We start from the raw sequence: 16,946 nt of genomic DNA on the forward strand, positions 1-16,946 counted from the left end.
AAAACAATGAACCGACTAAAAATCGGTCTGGATTAGTGAATCAACATTTCTAATATAAAAAAATAGTGTTTTTACTGTAGCAAATGTTGTTTTATTGTAGCAAATTGTTGATTATTTTTTAGATTTAAATAAATTTTGTATCGATAAAATCAGCATGTGATCGATTCCAGGGTCGGATGGGACGATTCATTATTGACATGGCGTTTTTTAAATCAATGCTTTAGAGTTTAGAGCGAGGGACTAAAAACGAACCATACCTCGAGAGAGCATGATATATGCGTATTATCAACGATTTATTCATTTGTGCAATAATCTTCCAATCTAAGCCGTCCATTAAAAACTACAAATATGAAAAAACTGTCGGTGACGCTGGCCAGAGGTCCTGACATAACGAAGGTCGTAACGGTCACTTTGGTGATAGAAGGACACGTGTGATATTTTTTGATAAGGTTAGGATGATTTAGACATTATTGAAAAGACTGGGCTTTTCTGTCGTCTCTCACCCTGATAAAGCGGGTAGAGCTTCCTATTTGATAGGGTGTTTTCATGGGGAGACGTGAAAGGTGCAGCTCCCTCCCTCCCTCGAAGCCCCTTTCTCTCTCTACCCTGCCCTGCCCTGCCCTGATTTTCTCTCTTCTGCGAACTACCTAATATCCATCTACCTCTCTCCTCTTTCTCTCTCTAACCCAACCAGATTCTCTCTCCTCTTACATTTTCCTTTTATGACCAGTTTCTCTCTCTCTGCACTTCCCCCACTCTGTCTACTTCAAGTATATTTTACCCACTGAGCTTTCTCTCTCTAAACTTCACTCTCTCTCTCTAAACGTACCCTCTCTCCACTCCTCCAGCCGTTTTTCTCTCTCTCCGCTTGCCCAACGCGCGCTTTTAGCCTCTACCCAGTCCAGATTCTCCAGCACCTGCGCGGGCTTCTTTACCTGAAACCCACTCTCTCTCTAAACCTGTTGCCCAGTCTCTTTTTCTCTCTAAACTCTGCCACTCTCTCTCTACCCTGTAGCCCACTCTCTCTCTAACCGCGACACAGACAAGGATAGAAGGGAGGGGTTGTCTGTCAGCCGATGTATTTTACGTCAAATCACACACCTGCAACTGCCTCGCTCCATTTATAACAGAACAGTCCTTCTGACTTTTTCATCTTCTCTTTTTCTCCGCTGCAAGCTGTGGGCTTGTTCTTCTTTGTTCTTTGCCTTTGCTCTTTTGCTGTTGCTCTCTTTCTCTCTCTGTTGTTTCTTTCATCCCCGCTCAAACAGTGAGAGAAAGCCAGGCAGCTAACGCCATGTTAGGAATCTGATAATCTCTCTCTAACCCACTTTACTTTCTAACCTCTTAACTTGCAGGGTCTCCGCAGAAATGACTAAAGATGAAGACTTTAAGCTCCTCAAGATCCAGGTCTCTCGTTCTCTCTCTAGAAATCTCTTTCTCTCTCTAGAAATGCAACGACCTTTTGAATATACTCTTTCTCTTTCTCTATATCCCTCCCTCTTGCCACACCCAACATACATTATGCTCTCTCTCTCGTCCTATAATGTATTTTTCTCTCTCAACAGGTGCACTAGAAAATCTGTTTAATATTGCTGTTTTCTTTGTTTTAATGAGTTGAGCTCATTTCAGTGCTATGGGGTTTTTTAGTTGATAGTGGAGGTGGGTTCTTTTGTTTTGATTCCTCTTTAAAAATTTGATCTCTTTTGGGTTTTTTCAGACATGCGTTCTGAAAGTACACATACATTGTGAAGGGTGTAAGCAGGAAGTGAAGAAGGTGCTTCAGAAAATCGAAGGTAAACTCGAAAACAGAACAGAGAGAAACAGCTTCAAAAGTTACTTCCCTTGATCGTTTATGAAAGTGAAACTATGAGAGAGAAACAATGAGATTTATGCTTTAACTTCCATTTTGGTTTATGTTGAATGTCAAGGTGAACCATTTTTACAGAGCTTAAATGAAATTTCCAAATCTCATATTTCTCTTCTTTTATTAGGTGTGTACACTGTTAGCATAGATGCAGAGCAGCAAAAGGTCACGGTCTCAGGCAATGTGGACTATGCAACTCTTATGAAGAAGCTATCAAGATCGGGAAAGCATGCAGAGCCATGGCTCCAAAAGGCCAAACAATCACAACAGAAGGTCCAAACCCTCAACCCCAACAAGCAAGAGAAATCCAACAACAACCAAAACCAGAAGCCTTCCTCTCTTATCAAAGACATGAAAGCCTTCAAAAAGCTCCAAGCCTTCAACTTGGAGGAAGATGATTTTTCTGGTGAAGATGATGAAGATTCAGGGGACGAAGATGAAGCTTGCAATGAATTTAGAATGATGGTCCAAAACAATGGCAAGAAAAACCCAAACCCGAACCCCAACCACAACCAGAGCTTCAAGAACGGCGGTGCCGGCACACCAGGAAGTGGAGGAAAGAACGCGAATTCTAGCGAGAGGAACAGTCACAACCAGAGCGCCATGAAAGTTTCCGATCAAAAGGGACCCAACAATAGCAATGGGAGCAAGGTGGTTGGCTTTAATGGTGCAGAGGTGAAGAGAGGAGGCCATGAAATTAATGGAATCGGCGGGTTAGGGTTGGGGTTTAACGGTGCTGGTGCAAATGGTGCCGGGTTAGGTTTTCAACCTCAGCAGCACCATTTTAACAACTTGCAGGGTGCAGCCATGGCAGCTCAGGGTTATGGAGTGAATCCCACTTCATACCAGCAACAATTACAGCAACAACAATTACAGCAACAGCAACAGCAACAGGCAGCAGTGATGATGATGATGAATAATAATAGTATTCACAGGCCACAAACTTTAGGAGAGAGATACATGCCACAAATGATGTATTATAGGGCCCCTCCAACCCCTGCTGCTACTGCTTTTCACCATCCTCAATCTGAGAGTGCTGAATATGCCACCCATATCTTCAGTGATGAGAATGCAAATAGCTGTTCCATCATGTGAGAGAGGGACTGAGGGGTTTGTTTGTTTGTTCAGACTTTGGAGAGAGAGAGAGATCAGACTAGTTACTGGAGATTAAGTTGGAGCCCATTGGAGAGAGAGAGAGAGGACATGTTGGAGTGGAGTGTAGAGAGAGAGAGAGTGGCCATGTTGGTTATAGGAATATGCTAAGAGAGAGAGAGAGTCGAGTGTGCTTAGAGAGAGTCAAGTGTGCTTAGAGAGATAGAAGTGTTTTTAGAGAGGAGTTTTTAGAGAGAGAGACAAGTGTGCTTAGAGGGAGAGAAGTGTTTTTAGAGAGAGAGAAGTGTGCTTAGAGGAAGAGAAGTGTTTTAGAGAGAGAGAGGTGTTTTTAGAGAGAGAGAGAGGCGCAAGTGTGCTTAGAGAGAGAGTGAAGTGTTTAGAGAGAGAGAGAGAGAGAGAGAGGCCATGTGAGTCAGTCTCATAGTCTGTGCCTTTCTCGGATGTATGCGTTGCTGTTGGGTTGTCTTGATCTGCATGTTGTTATCTGAAATTTTAGAAGTTTGAAGCGCTTTTCTTTTATGGTGGTGGGCTATATACTTAAAGAAGAAGAAGACCCCATTAAAAGTTCCTATCCTTTTTCCTTGTTCCCTTTTTATGATCGCTTTTCTTTTTTTTTCTTGTGAAATTTGAGATAGTATTTTGATGCATATGTATTAAGAGCAAGTTGTTTGTAATTATTGTTTTGCTTTAGAGTAAATATAGCTATGCCATTGCAGTAGCTTAAACGATTTACGGTTTCTTCATGGTGTAGTTGTAATATTTATATGCCTGGGTTGTTGGCCTTTAATATAATATATCTATGTGCAGAGGCTAGTTATATGCTGGTTGCTGCAAAAATGAATGCTTATTGCTTTCATTTATTGTAGGCAGAGATTGGACAGACGTGTTAAAGCCCCATAAAAAATGTTCAGATTTCTGGTACTCAATTGACGGCAAGGAAATGTTAGGGGTCGCGTTTTTGGATTTGGCTCAGAATTACTTTTCTATCTCAAGATTGCGGATTATCATCGTCATTATGCTATATCCTAATAATTTGGGGTTTAGGATTTATGAAATGCTTTATCCTAATTATTTAAGGTTTAAGATTTATGAAAAGATTTTTATGCTGGCTAGCCCTCCACCTTTATTAGAATATAAAAATGAATGAGGTTTTTGTAAGGCCAATGTTTTATGAAATCAAAATAAAGCCTTACCTCAAATCCTTGTTAAAAAAGTATTTTTGGCTCTAAAATCAAGGGAAAATTACAAGTGACTTTGGAGACTTAACTTTTTATGCAAAATACTCTCAACGAAATTATTTTAGTCCACTTTTTTTTATTCAAAATGCACGTTTTTAGGAAATACATCACATGTATAAAAAAAGTGCATTTTTTTTGGTATAAAAAAGTTTAATTTTGGCCGGACATTGCTGTTGGACTGTATTTTGACATTGCCGGACCTTTTTAAACTAAAAAACGTATTGGATCGTTCTTTGACATTGTCATACTTGGTTAAACCAAAGAAGGTGCTGGATTGCTTTTTCACATTGCCGGATCACATTTTGGGCATGTTGTCGGATCGTATGGGGATCGTATGGGTCTGATGTCTGATCGTATGGGTTTATTGTCGGATTGCTCTTGGGCAGTACCGGACCGCATGCGCCTATTGTTAAATTGGTTTTTTGTCAGTGTTGGACCGTCATTTGTATTGTCGGATTGCCACTGTTATTTATTAAATCGACATTACATTGCCGCACCGCCTTGAGAATATGTCGACGCCTTTTCTTGGGAAAGAATATTCATGGGAAAGAGGAGAGAGGTGGGGGTAAATCGTAAGGGAGGGGGAAAGAGGATTAGTTTTCTTTAAAATCAATTTCCAACACCAATAGTAATTTTTAAAACTTAAAAAATAGAATAGATCATACATATATGTTTAACACTTATTTTTAGGCAAAATATACAAACTAGATAATCTGGTATGATATATACTATTTCCAACACCAACAGTAATTTTTAATGCGTGAAATTTTGTTTTTTTGTTTATTTTCTTTTTTCAAGTCAAGATGATTTGGTGTAAAGGTTTTTCAATGCTCGGCTTGCCAATAGGTTTTTCGAATTGCCATTTTCGATGAGGTGAGTTAGAGATGAGGATTTATTTTGATAAGGCTGCAGCCCTATCAAATCATTTTCCTATAAAGATTTAACCTCCCCCTCTTTTAAAATATTAATGTGGTGCAAATAGAGTATAATATGCAGTGTTTGAAGGCTAATTTTAGAGATTGATGTCATATTTGTGGCCAGATGCTAGGTGCACTATTGTTTTAGTGTTTGACCAAGTAAAGCTAAGGTGTTGATTGGCATCCAAGTGAAGTTATCGTACCATAAAATATTTGGTGGCACTTGTAAAGATTGTGGGGTTATTATGCACATGCATCCAAGGTGGGATGCATTTCAACAAGCAAATTATTTGCGGTGGCTGGCCCAGGTTGTTATATTATCATATTACTCGAATTTCGAGATGGTATGGTCTGGTCTGGTCTATTATGGACCTGGGGCCACCCACTTGGTACACCTGCAAAATGAGAAAACAGGAAGTATGTTATTGATAAGGGGGCGCGTATAATATATGCTCCCTGGGAAGCATATTTGACATTTACTTCCTTAGATAGCTTTTCATACTTTCCCGAATGTATAAAAAGCTTATATATTTCTTCTTAATCAAGATGATCCCAATCAAAGTATCATTCCTCTATATTTTTTTTATTTTTAATGCTTTTTATAAAGTCTTTTGACACAAAATTTTAGTCCACATTCCTCTCTTAAACTCTCACATGTAAAAAATATTAAAAAATATCCTCAATAAAATAAAAAAACCAAAATACTCTAAAAGTTGTAGGAGTAGTTTTATCATTTTATTTTAAATAATAATAAAATACTCTGAAGCGTCGGATCTAATCAAACGATCGGTGTCTTGATCAAAATTGGACAGCTGGATAGGGAGGAGTGTATATCTTACATATAGTAGGGGAAGTATAGAAACCTCCCTTGGGTAAAACACTTGTTGAATATTTTTTACGATCCTTTTAATTATAATTAGATAATTATTTTTTAAAAAATTGGATTATGAGTTGTTGAGCATCTTAATCATTCTTCTAAAAATTGGATGGTTCCAAGGCCTTTCTCTTTAGGCATATAGAGAAGCCAAGAGTTATTTATTTATTTGAGGTTGGTTGCTTGGTTCTAGAGATCCTATAATTTGGGATTTAAAAGATATTTCTAGTATAATTTTTACTCGAGGGATTAGATAAAGTGAAAGTATACAATGAGACGATTTACCATTGGTACAAGGTGGTCATAATTAATCTCCATCATTGAATGTGAAATTGGGTGGCTGCATTTATTTTATTGATCAAACTCAAAGTTCAAAAGAAATTTTTTCGAATTTTATGACACACCCAAACTATCGAATTTTACTTTGAGTGGTTGTAACAATTGTGACCTGTATGTGCCAAAGATAAAGGTCTGATTGTAAGCCAAAAGAAAGACAAATGTGCCATGCGAGAGACGGTCTCTCCACAGCATGTCCCAATTTATCTTGTTAGAAATATGTATATATCACCAGTTTTAAACAACGAGAGTAAAACCCAATTTAGGAGTGCTTGTTAATTTTTTTGTTTCTTTTGAGATCGTCTTAACAATCGCCTTCATAGTTGTTGGAAATAGGATGAAGAATAGTACTAGAGTCGAGGAGGGATTAATATATCAAAGAAAAGTATAAAATGAGACCATTCATCTTTGGTACAAGGTGGTCACACTTGATGTTGACCATTGGATGTGAAATTGGATGGTTGCATTTGATCTATTGACCAAGCTCAAAGTTCAAAAGAAATTTTCTCAAATCTTGTGATATACCCAAGCTATTTGATTTTACATCGAATGATTACAAATAATTGTGACCTCTTTATGTTAAAGGTAAATAGTCTCATTATATCCAATCTCATAAATCGAAATTGTTTAGAATCTCTTTATTATAGAGATTGATGTCCATATAAATATTAAATTTAAAGAACTCCATCTCTGTGCATAAGGGATCACAATCCTAAACTAGAAGAATCGAGTAATGAAATTTCTTGGACGGAGGTTCTTCAGTTAAGTATCTTGTAGTTCTCAAGGTGAGTATCCCACTAAAGCATCTATGTCATCCTCGTTGTGTCGTCCTCAGGGTAAGTATCCCATTTCTTAATGTAGGCATAAAAGCATGTCTACAATCAACTTGACAACCTATCATTATAATGAACCAGTGGTTTAAAAAATGGATCGGTGCCTCGGATCGAGCATCTCAAAATTTCATCTGAATTGGTGAATCGGTGATTCGGATTGGGAATCGGTCGAATCGGTCGGATTAAACATTAAAAATCCAAAAAATATTGTTTTTTAGGAATCCATTAAAAATTTTGATTTTTTTACATAAATATGCGAATATTGATATGTTCTTTCTCTACATGAACTACTGTTTAGCATTTAATTTACATCACACAAAAGTATAAGCATAGAATTATCATGGATTAAGTATATTATCATATATGGACTACAATAAAACATACAATTCGTAAAATACGGCCTAAAAATAAATGACAGACGACGTCGTTCTTCATCTTGTCAAGCATGAATTAGTTCCTACTGGGAAATTTTTTTTCTTTATGCAACATTATAGATAAAGAGATTCTGTATAAGTCACATTTAGAATCAAGAAAAAAAATTACAATAATATAGTCGTCCATAATGCCACTACCCGTACATTTGGCACAAAAAATAATTATAATGATATAGTCATTCACAATGCCACAAATAATATTTACAATGATATAGTCATTCACGATAATATAATTATAAAATATGTATCAAGAATATACATACATTTTATATATCAACATCCAGTTTTTTGCATTAAATTTTAACAATAACATTGAAAAATACAAGTTAATTTAATCACTGGTTATCATCATAGCACCGCCTAGCCTACTTACAAAGCCTCTTTTAAAATTAGTTTCTAGCAAGTATATAACAATATGTGGACACAATCCCAAGATTAAAATGAGCACAAATAGTACTACATCTTAATTACAAAAATGCAAGATAATATAATTAAAAATGCAAGCTCCAAACATGCTTACAACTAAATTATCAAGAATATACATACATTTTATGTATTAACATATATTTTTTTGCATTAAAAATTTAACAATAAAATTGAAAAATGCAAGATAATATGATTATCATACATGCCACGATTTTTTTACAAAGATATTCTTACACTTAATACCAAATATATATATATATATATATGCAACAAATAATATTTACAATGATATAGTCATTCAAGATAATATAATGATAAAATAGCTATCAATAATATACATACATTTTATGTATCAACGTACAATTTTTTGCATTAAAAGTTTAACAATAAAAATAAAAAATACAGTTTAATTCCTCATGATAATCAAAACCTGGTAACGATTTTCACAATTTTTCAGAAAATCACGATTTTTCAAAAAATCATCAAAATTTCAATTTTTTAAAAATACAGCCACAACTCCCCTTCATCCAAAATCAATAATAAAAATTGCTTAATCCGATAAATTACACCCAAAATCAATTGAAGAACAATATTACCTTAAAAAAAAAGAAAAAGAAAACCTAACTGTTCTTCACAAAACCATGACTCAAAATAGAAAATCCACTGCAAATCAACAAAAAAAATGGAAAATAAGATACATATATTTCTGAAAAACATCATAAAGAACTAAAACCCCATGATATGAACACAAAATTTGCTAAAAACTGATCGAAATCAATTAAATGGCGAAAAATACATGTTTTTCTGAAACCGACTCTTCAAATCCAAACTTCACTTGTAATCGATCAAAATCAATAAAAAAGGTGTACAATTTCTACTGAATAACACAATCACCAGTAATTACCCACTGATTTTATAAAAAATAGTGACCTAATTCTTATGTAATCCAAAGAATGGCAGACAAAAAAAAAAACAACGCAGACCCAACCTTATAACAGTGATTCGAACTCAAAATCCCTTCTCAAATCGAACAAAATAGATCAAATTGGATACAATTTATGATAAATAACATTATAAAGAATCAAAACCCTTTACTCTGGACAAATTATTTGCTAAAACTTGATTACAATCGATTAAATGGTAGAAAACCGAAGTTCTTACTCGTTTTTTTGCAACCGTGGCTTCAAATCCAAATTTGACTTGTAATCGACCAAAATAATCGTAAATTTTGAATAATTTATTCTCAATAATACTCTCAAGATTAATAACTCTCTGATTTTATCAAGAATAATACCCTATTTTGTTTGAAATCTAAGAAATAGCGGAAACCTAAAAAAAACCCTTGTTCTTCACAAATCGGATGATTTGTGATCTAAATTGAAGCTTTTAGCTCCAATATATCAAACATTAAGTCTGGAAAGTTAAAGATAAATGCTGTAATATTCGAATCATACTTGCAAAAGTAAAAAAAAATGATAAAAAATCTAAATTTTGATGATTCAAAAAGCTTTTACTGTTCACCCGTGTCTGCTACAGTGACTCGGGTGATATACTGTTCGGAATTGTTCGATTCTCTCTAGACACAGGCGGTTCTCCGTGTTTTGCTGGAATTGGCACAGAGTTGTCGGTTCCCGAGTCGAACCGGGCGAGTCTGGTTCCACTCTCCGAGTTTTGAAACACTGTAGTCCAGTTCGACTCGCCGAGTTTTGAAACACTGTAATGAACATATACTATATAAATCATATTGATCAGCATTCAACTAATTTGTTTGACACTATGGTTAGAGCTATAAGTGCTTAATGAACATATATTAATAAATCATATTGATCTTCGTTCAACTGACTCGTTTGACACTATGGTTGCAGCTACAAGTACTCCAACATCTTTCTCCATGTGACGACATAGCACTAACACCCTTAATGTAATTGAGTACAACTCTAGAGCCCCACCCCCATATAAATCCCACCATGAAACAATCGATATCGTGCCCTGTCTCGCCAATCGATATCGTGCCCTGTCTCGCCATAAATATATTTAGTGAAGATTATGATTATAACTCCAGAAATATTAAAAAAACTAGAGTACTAAACACATGGATGACTTCGCCTTTAAATTTTTATATAATGAGAAAAAAAGTTTTTACATATGATTGAGTTCGTGAGGACTTCCAATCTTTGTTAAAAGTTTTACATCAAACCTCTATGTGAACTCAAATGCTCTTGATTCGAGTCTTGAAGTAAGTGACTTTGGAATATCTTTGTATACACAATCTTCTCAGTAAACCCAAAGACAATATCAGGTGCCCCTTTGCCTCATTAAGTACGTAAGAACCGTTTTTTAGTATAGGCATCATCAGGCCCCTTCCTCACTACATTAATGGAGTTTTATAATGTTTTCCATTGATAAACTTTCATAACCTTAGGGTTTATCCAAATCCCTGGTTAAAACCACCCCTCTAACAGATAAGTTCCATAAGATAAATATTATTTTGAACTTAAATTTGAAACACTTCAAAGTGGTTTAATCCCCCAAATATCATGACATGTGAAGTTATACTCCAAACCAACTGGGGGAAACAAGAAGGAAATACAATGAAGTAGAAAACAATGACATGATAATCAAGCATTCCAGGCAAGATATAGGGGAAGCCAATTACTAGTACCCACTACTAAGTTGTTTGCGAAAAAAAAAGAAAGAAAAAAATGTAACTAATGTCAAAGCCCAAAACCAGGCAGTCCAAAACGTAACTAATACTAAATGCCCGAAACCTAAGTAATTGTTTTGGTGGAAAAAAACATCAATTGAAAAACTTTGTCGAGAATTAATGATATACCAATATAAACATAAGCAAAAAGATATAGAGCACAAAAATCCACTTCAAATGGCAACAGTATGCAGTTTTATCGCATAGTACAAACTCAATGCAATGTAAACCTTAACTATACCACATCAACAAGGTACCACATAGGTTACCTCAAACGAGAGTCCGCATAAACCCTTTCACAAATAAAACAAAAGAAAAAATAAATAAATGCAAACAAATTACCTCAACATGATTAATCCACCAATCAGGATCCTAGATCAATCCAAACTCAAAAAAGGAGAGACATATAAACCTAGAAAATAAGGCTTCAACAGATTCACCTCAAATCAAGTTAATAGAGAGAGAGAGAAGAAATAGAAAACCCCAAAGTTTACATACATGCACATAAATGACCTCAATGGTAAACTCTAAAGAAATGACATGGTGAGAACGCAAATCTAGACGTCACGTGGTTGACAAACTGCTCATGTCAACCCGAACCCAAAAAATCCCAAAAATTCCAAGTTCTCTCTACCCAGACACAAAAGTCTACAATAATTATGCAAGGACCTGAAAATGAATAAGATACTACTGATGATCCATGTTTTCAAGTATTTTGTGCTAAGGTCCACCAACCCCCCCTTCCCCCCTCCCCCTCCCCCTCCCCCCCTCCACCCAACCATCAACCAAAGTCCAATATTTGCAACATCAAATTACTTTTTCACTTCAAAGTTTTTCTATTTTTTTGTTTTGTAGGAGGAGGTATAGTAGCAGTCGGTATGAAGTTCCATACATCAGACTACCCTTTGATTTTGTCTAATATTGGACTACTTCAGACTTCAAAATTTTTAAAGTTTTGAGTGTGGTTAGATACTCGTAACACAAGACCGTTTGATCTGCTTAACACTTCCATCTGGAGTTCAAAACATCGAACTAATTACCGTAGGGTTGTCCAATGTTCAGAATATAGCACTGCTAGGTCTGCATAAAACTTTCACATGCCAGGCGCTTTGCTATTCCAGATATCAGACCACTCACTATATTGTTGTCCGATATTTAAAATATCGAAACTACCAATAGAGACCAAAAAAATTTAAATAGAAAAGCTATCCAATATTGCAAACATTGTATAAGCGGATGAAATTTGGAAAAAATAAAATGAGGTGTGGCTGGTGGACCTCGACTTAAAATCCTTGAAAATTAATGTTGGCAATGGTCTGGGTTGGCCTTAGCTCGAGCTAGACCTATGTCACTAGAAGGCCGGCTCGGCTCAGCGTAGCCTGGACCTTGGCCCTGTTTAGGCCAGGCTGGGCTGGGCCTAAAAAAAAAAAAGGAAAAATATAGGGCTAAAAGGTTGGGACAAGCCTTCCCAAGCCATGCCCTGGCCCATGGGCCACTTTTGGTGGCACAAGCCCTACCTTTTTATGGCTAGGCCGACTGGGCCAAGCAGGGCCAAGCCACCCAACCTATTGCCAACCCTGTTGAAAATATGGATCGTGGTCTCAAGCATGAGGCTTGAGAATTGCTTTGCATACTCATGCAAAGCAGCATATGCAAAGCAGCAGTGTACTTGAGTTTTCTCAATGCCTCATGAGCCATCCAAGCAACATTTCTTGGAAGGAACTCCTCCTTCAATTTGTTCTTGACGTCCTCCCAACTATAACAAGAGCCCTTGATCCATCTACGATGTGCGCCCTCCACCAAAGCTTGGTGTGTCAGGTGAGATATATGGTGGTTAGGGTTACTTGGTCCTCCTCTCGGATATGAGCAGCATGTCTATGTACTTCATCAGTGGCTTGACTAAGGTCAAGGACATGAGCAAAATCATGGTCGTGGTGGACCGTTTCTCAAACAATGCGACCATCACCCTACAGTACGGAGACTGCAACACAATTGTTCAATGGTGGGGTGTCCCAGAGGATATTGTGAGTGATCATGATGTGCATTTCATTGGATGGTATTGGCAGCATTTATTCAAGCTGATGGGGATGAAGTTGAACTTCTCCACCAGCAACCACCCTCAGACAGATGGGCACCTTGAGAGGGTGAATGCAATCCAAAATGAGTATCTTTGGCATAACTTTACTGCAAACCACAATAACTGGGTCAACCTGCAATTTTGCTACAATTTGCATTGTAGCTCATGGACAAGGAAGAACACCTTACAGCTAGCCAGGGGCTGGCAATCCATGGTGCCCCATGATGTAGTCTTGTAGTAAGGCTAGTCCCAATGTCTAGTGGCACTACGATTGGCTAACACAAGGGATGAATAGTTGGAAGAGGCTCCTAATTGCCTTGATTAGGCTGTGAGACACATGAAGAAGTACGCTGATGCAAAACTATTGCCCCTTTAGTTCTAGGTTTGGGGACTAGGTGATGCTCAAACTCACTCCCCAAATATTGAAGAAGCACACCATGGTTTGATCCAATGGTAAGATGGAACCTTCAAAGTGACACGCCGATTTGGGAAGCTGGCCTGTCGGTTGGCACTTCCCAATCAGATCACGGTGCATTCGGTGTTCCATGTAAGCTTCCAACGTGACGAGGATGAGAGGATTCAGGCTGTGCGAACACCCTCGAACTTGAGGATACAGTTCACATGCAAAGTCGAGGACATCTGGCTCGATGATTACTAGGGCAAAGTAAGAAGAGCTGGAGGATAGAGTTTCTGGTAAAGTGGAACGGCTTGCTATATGCAGAGGCTAGCTAGGGGAAGGATGCGACCCTATGGGAGTATGAGGGCCTTGTCCAAGTATTTCTAGCCAAACAAGTATTTCTGTGCGAGCACTCCTACAGCCAGTTTGTTACACATACACTCCTAATTGAGAGGGTGGTGATAGCCTTGGGTCGACTTGTAGACCGTGGTGGGCAAGGCACGATGATGGTGTATAACCTAGAGCCAATGGTGCATAACCTAGAGATGTATTACATACTTGTAACCCCGGGACAAATATGGAGAGAGCCAATAATAACCTGATCCCGTTGGTGCCCAAGACGCTATCAGACTACCGGAACACTGTAATAATAAGCCTGATGTTGGGCGACCTCTGAAGACGTGTCAGAATGGCCACAAATTGCATGAGAAGGTAGTTTGCGATACTTTAAGGACATCCATAAAGTTTCGTCATATTCTGACAAGTTTTGAGTTGATCAGGATGAAACTCAGTTTTCAAATCCAGTTCATCTTATGTTGAAAATAGGCCCTATAACTATAGCCTATTTTTGGGTCTCAAAATAGTATCAGATCATCATTATTGGATCCGGAATATTGAAAAACCCCCAAGTAACAAATTTCAGCTCAATCGGACCTTTCGGGACCATTATGGGCCTAACTTATTAAAAAAAGGTGGATTTTATACTATTGCGGTGCAACCTCGATGAACCAGTTTCTGTTTATGAAAATGGAAACTATGTTTTCTCATTTCGGGATGATTTTTAAATGCACATAACTTGTTCATTTGGGGTATAATTAAACTCAATTAGGGATACTAGATAGATCTCGAAGATACGCACATTTTGACATATGGCACGCATCTTGGCATGACCCGAAATGAGAGAACTCTTAGAGAGAAGATGAGCTCGAAACATGAAAAATCAGATTTTAAAAAGAGGAACATCCCATTCTTTAAGAGGCTATAGCTCAAGATCCTGATGTCGGATCATAGTAAGTATGGGTCCGTTGCGACCGTGCTTCAAGAGCTTCGGTTTGATATAATTTTTGTGAATGATCGGAGGACGGATGATACCGAATTTTGAGGTCGAAGAATGAATACTTTTTCAATCGTTAGAATCCCATTTTTCGTCAACTTCCCAAAATTGAAACGTGCTCAAACGGAGACCAAAATGGACGAAATTTATCACAAAATGATCGCGATACTATCCGCTTCAATTTTTTATCAAAAGACTTAGAACATCATTAATCATGTCGAATCAGTGGTCGAAGAATAACAAGTTTATGAAACTTGGCCGGATTTTGGGTTCTTCTTCAAAAATCCGTTTCAAGACGACCAAATGGGTATAAAAAACTTCAGGTCTTATACATAGGGTGGGCCCGACTTCCTTCTTTGTTTCTTTTTCCTTTACTCTCTCTCTCTCTCCCTCTCGTGTCCAGAGACCCAGACCCACACTATAGGAAGGTCCGCGCCCCTCTCTCATCTTCTCTTTTGCCTTCTCTCGCCCTCTCACCCAAAGTCTTGGACCCGCACCTAAGGGGGATCCGCCATCTGTTCACTCTCTTTCTTCCTTTCTCGCTCTCTAGCCTCACCCAAAGCCCAGACCCGCACCTTAGGCGGGTCCATCTCTCTCTCATCTCTTATCATTCTCTCTCATCGCAACCTACCCCTTCAGAAGCCCGAACTCGCACCTTAGGCCGGTCATCTCTCTTATCACCCTCTCGCACCCCAACCTACCCCTTTAGAAGCCCAGATCCGCACCTTAGGCGAGTCCATCTCTCTTCTATCTCCAATACCCACACCTCTTACCCCCTCTCATGCACATCTCCTCCAAAGCACAAGAACCCGCACCATAGGCGGGTCCATCACTTCTTCACCTCTTTTAGCTTCATATTCTCTCTCCAACCCCTATTCTCATTTCTCATTCACTCATGTTATTTCATTTTATTTCTATTTTCTTTGTTTTTTTTTTTGTTTCATTATTTCTTCAATCTTTCTCCTTACTCATTTGTTTTCTTTTACCATTGAGCAATCGATTTGGGGTCTTCCAGAGCTGGTGCCAGAGGGTTCTAACTCGTGGACTGCTATTTTAACTTTCAGCTCGTACAGTGTAGTTGAGTCGTAAGAGACATTGATTCTCTTGCACTCGATCACTCGGGTTGGTGTCATCCTGAGTATGCTTTTCTTAGAGTTTTAACTCTTACATTACTCTAACCACCTGGTCATACAATGTTTGAGATGTGAAATATTCTCATCTCTTTTGCTCAGATTCTCTTCTCTTCCCTCCCTGTATCACTTTTAAGGGCCTCTTTCAGTTAGTGACATGGTTATAGGCTCAGCCTTGTAACTCTACTTTCAAAATCTTCCGAGTACTAAGGCTTCTAGTCTGGAGCTTTCCCTTGTATCCGATAATACCTCTTAGGAAGGGTTACGTAGGGAGGCTGCCCAATTTTTGGGTCTTTCCCCCCATTTTGTTTTATACCATCTTCTTCTTCTTCTTCTACTTCTTATCTCTAAACAAAACTCTTATCAACCTACTCTTATTCCTTTCTTGCTCACCTACTTCTTTCTACCACTCTACCCTCAAAACTAGAACCATTAACCTATAAGTGCATCGAAGAGGAGTTTATCATAAGTGGATTCCATTAGCAGTCTTTTTGTGAGAGTCTAGGTGAGGTATTGATTTCAGAGGGGGTTGAATTCAAACCACGTTGTTGGATAGTCGGAGGGCTTTCCCTATTGATATAAGAGGGCAGTAGCCCGAGCATATCCTACGAACTCAACTGCGGTGAGGTAGGTATTCTAGTCCACCTCTTCATTGCTTTAAAATCGTTTCACCGTTGGAAATACCTATCCGCACGTGGCACACGGAACACACACGCGCTCGTGAGTTAAGCAGTTGTCCGAGAAGGCGATCATCGAGCCCAAGTCCTCTAGGAGCCCGAGCAAGGTAAATCTAGGCCCGACCAAGTGGTACATGGAAGCACAAGGGGTGCAGGCCCCACATCTAGGTTAGTGCACAATAAGGCAGCGCACTGGACCGAGGGCTCCATGGTGAGCCTGAGTTGGGTGGCCGCCCAAATTTGAATTCAAACAATGGTAGTAAAGCAATGGCATGACAGAGGCGTGGGTGGCTAGTTGGCATGAGCGTGGGTGTGGCGTGCAAGGCATGCAAATATCAGGGGCCTACGATGCCCATCATGAGGCGCCAAGTCAGTATGCCCAACGACTATATGGGCAGTGCACGATAGAGGCTAGCTGCCAAGTGCCCATTGTAATTGAAATTCAAATATATATCCAAGGCTCTATATAAGCCATAGGCTCTCTGTAGCAGTATACCCTTATAAGTAAGGTTTCAAAATTCGACGACCTGGATCGGAAAAGCCTGATCCAGATCAGGAATCAGTTGATGTGATCCAGTTCCTGTTATATATCG

The 16,946-nt window shown here is 38.4% G+C and overlaps 1 protein-coding gene across 1 annotated transcript; it reads left to right on the plus strand.

Moving 5' to 3' along the window:
• Nucleotides 1-536: 536 nt before the first annotated feature.
• Nucleotides 537-3,705, plus strand: LOC18435179 (uncharacterized). Its single transcript, XM_020667798.2, has 3 exons — nt 537-1,407; nt 1,718-1,793; nt 1,992-3,705. Exons 1-3 carry the CDS (start codon nt 1,369-1,371, stop codon nt 2,957-2,959), a joined length of 1,083 nt encoding a protein of 360 aa, XP_020523457.1. The 5' UTR covers nt 537-1,368; the 3' UTR covers nt 2,960-3,705.
• Nucleotides 3,706-16,946: the final 13,241 nt, after the last annotated feature.

Source organism: Amborella trichopoda, chromosome 13, assembly GCF_054954075.1.
Source record: "Amborella trichopoda isolate Santa Cruz 75 chromosome 13, AtrichopodaSantaCruz75HAP2 v2.0, whole genome shotgun sequence".
Classification (NCBI taxonomy): domain Eukaryota; kingdom Viridiplantae; phylum Streptophyta; class Magnoliopsida; order Amborellales; family Amborellaceae; genus Amborella; species Amborella trichopoda.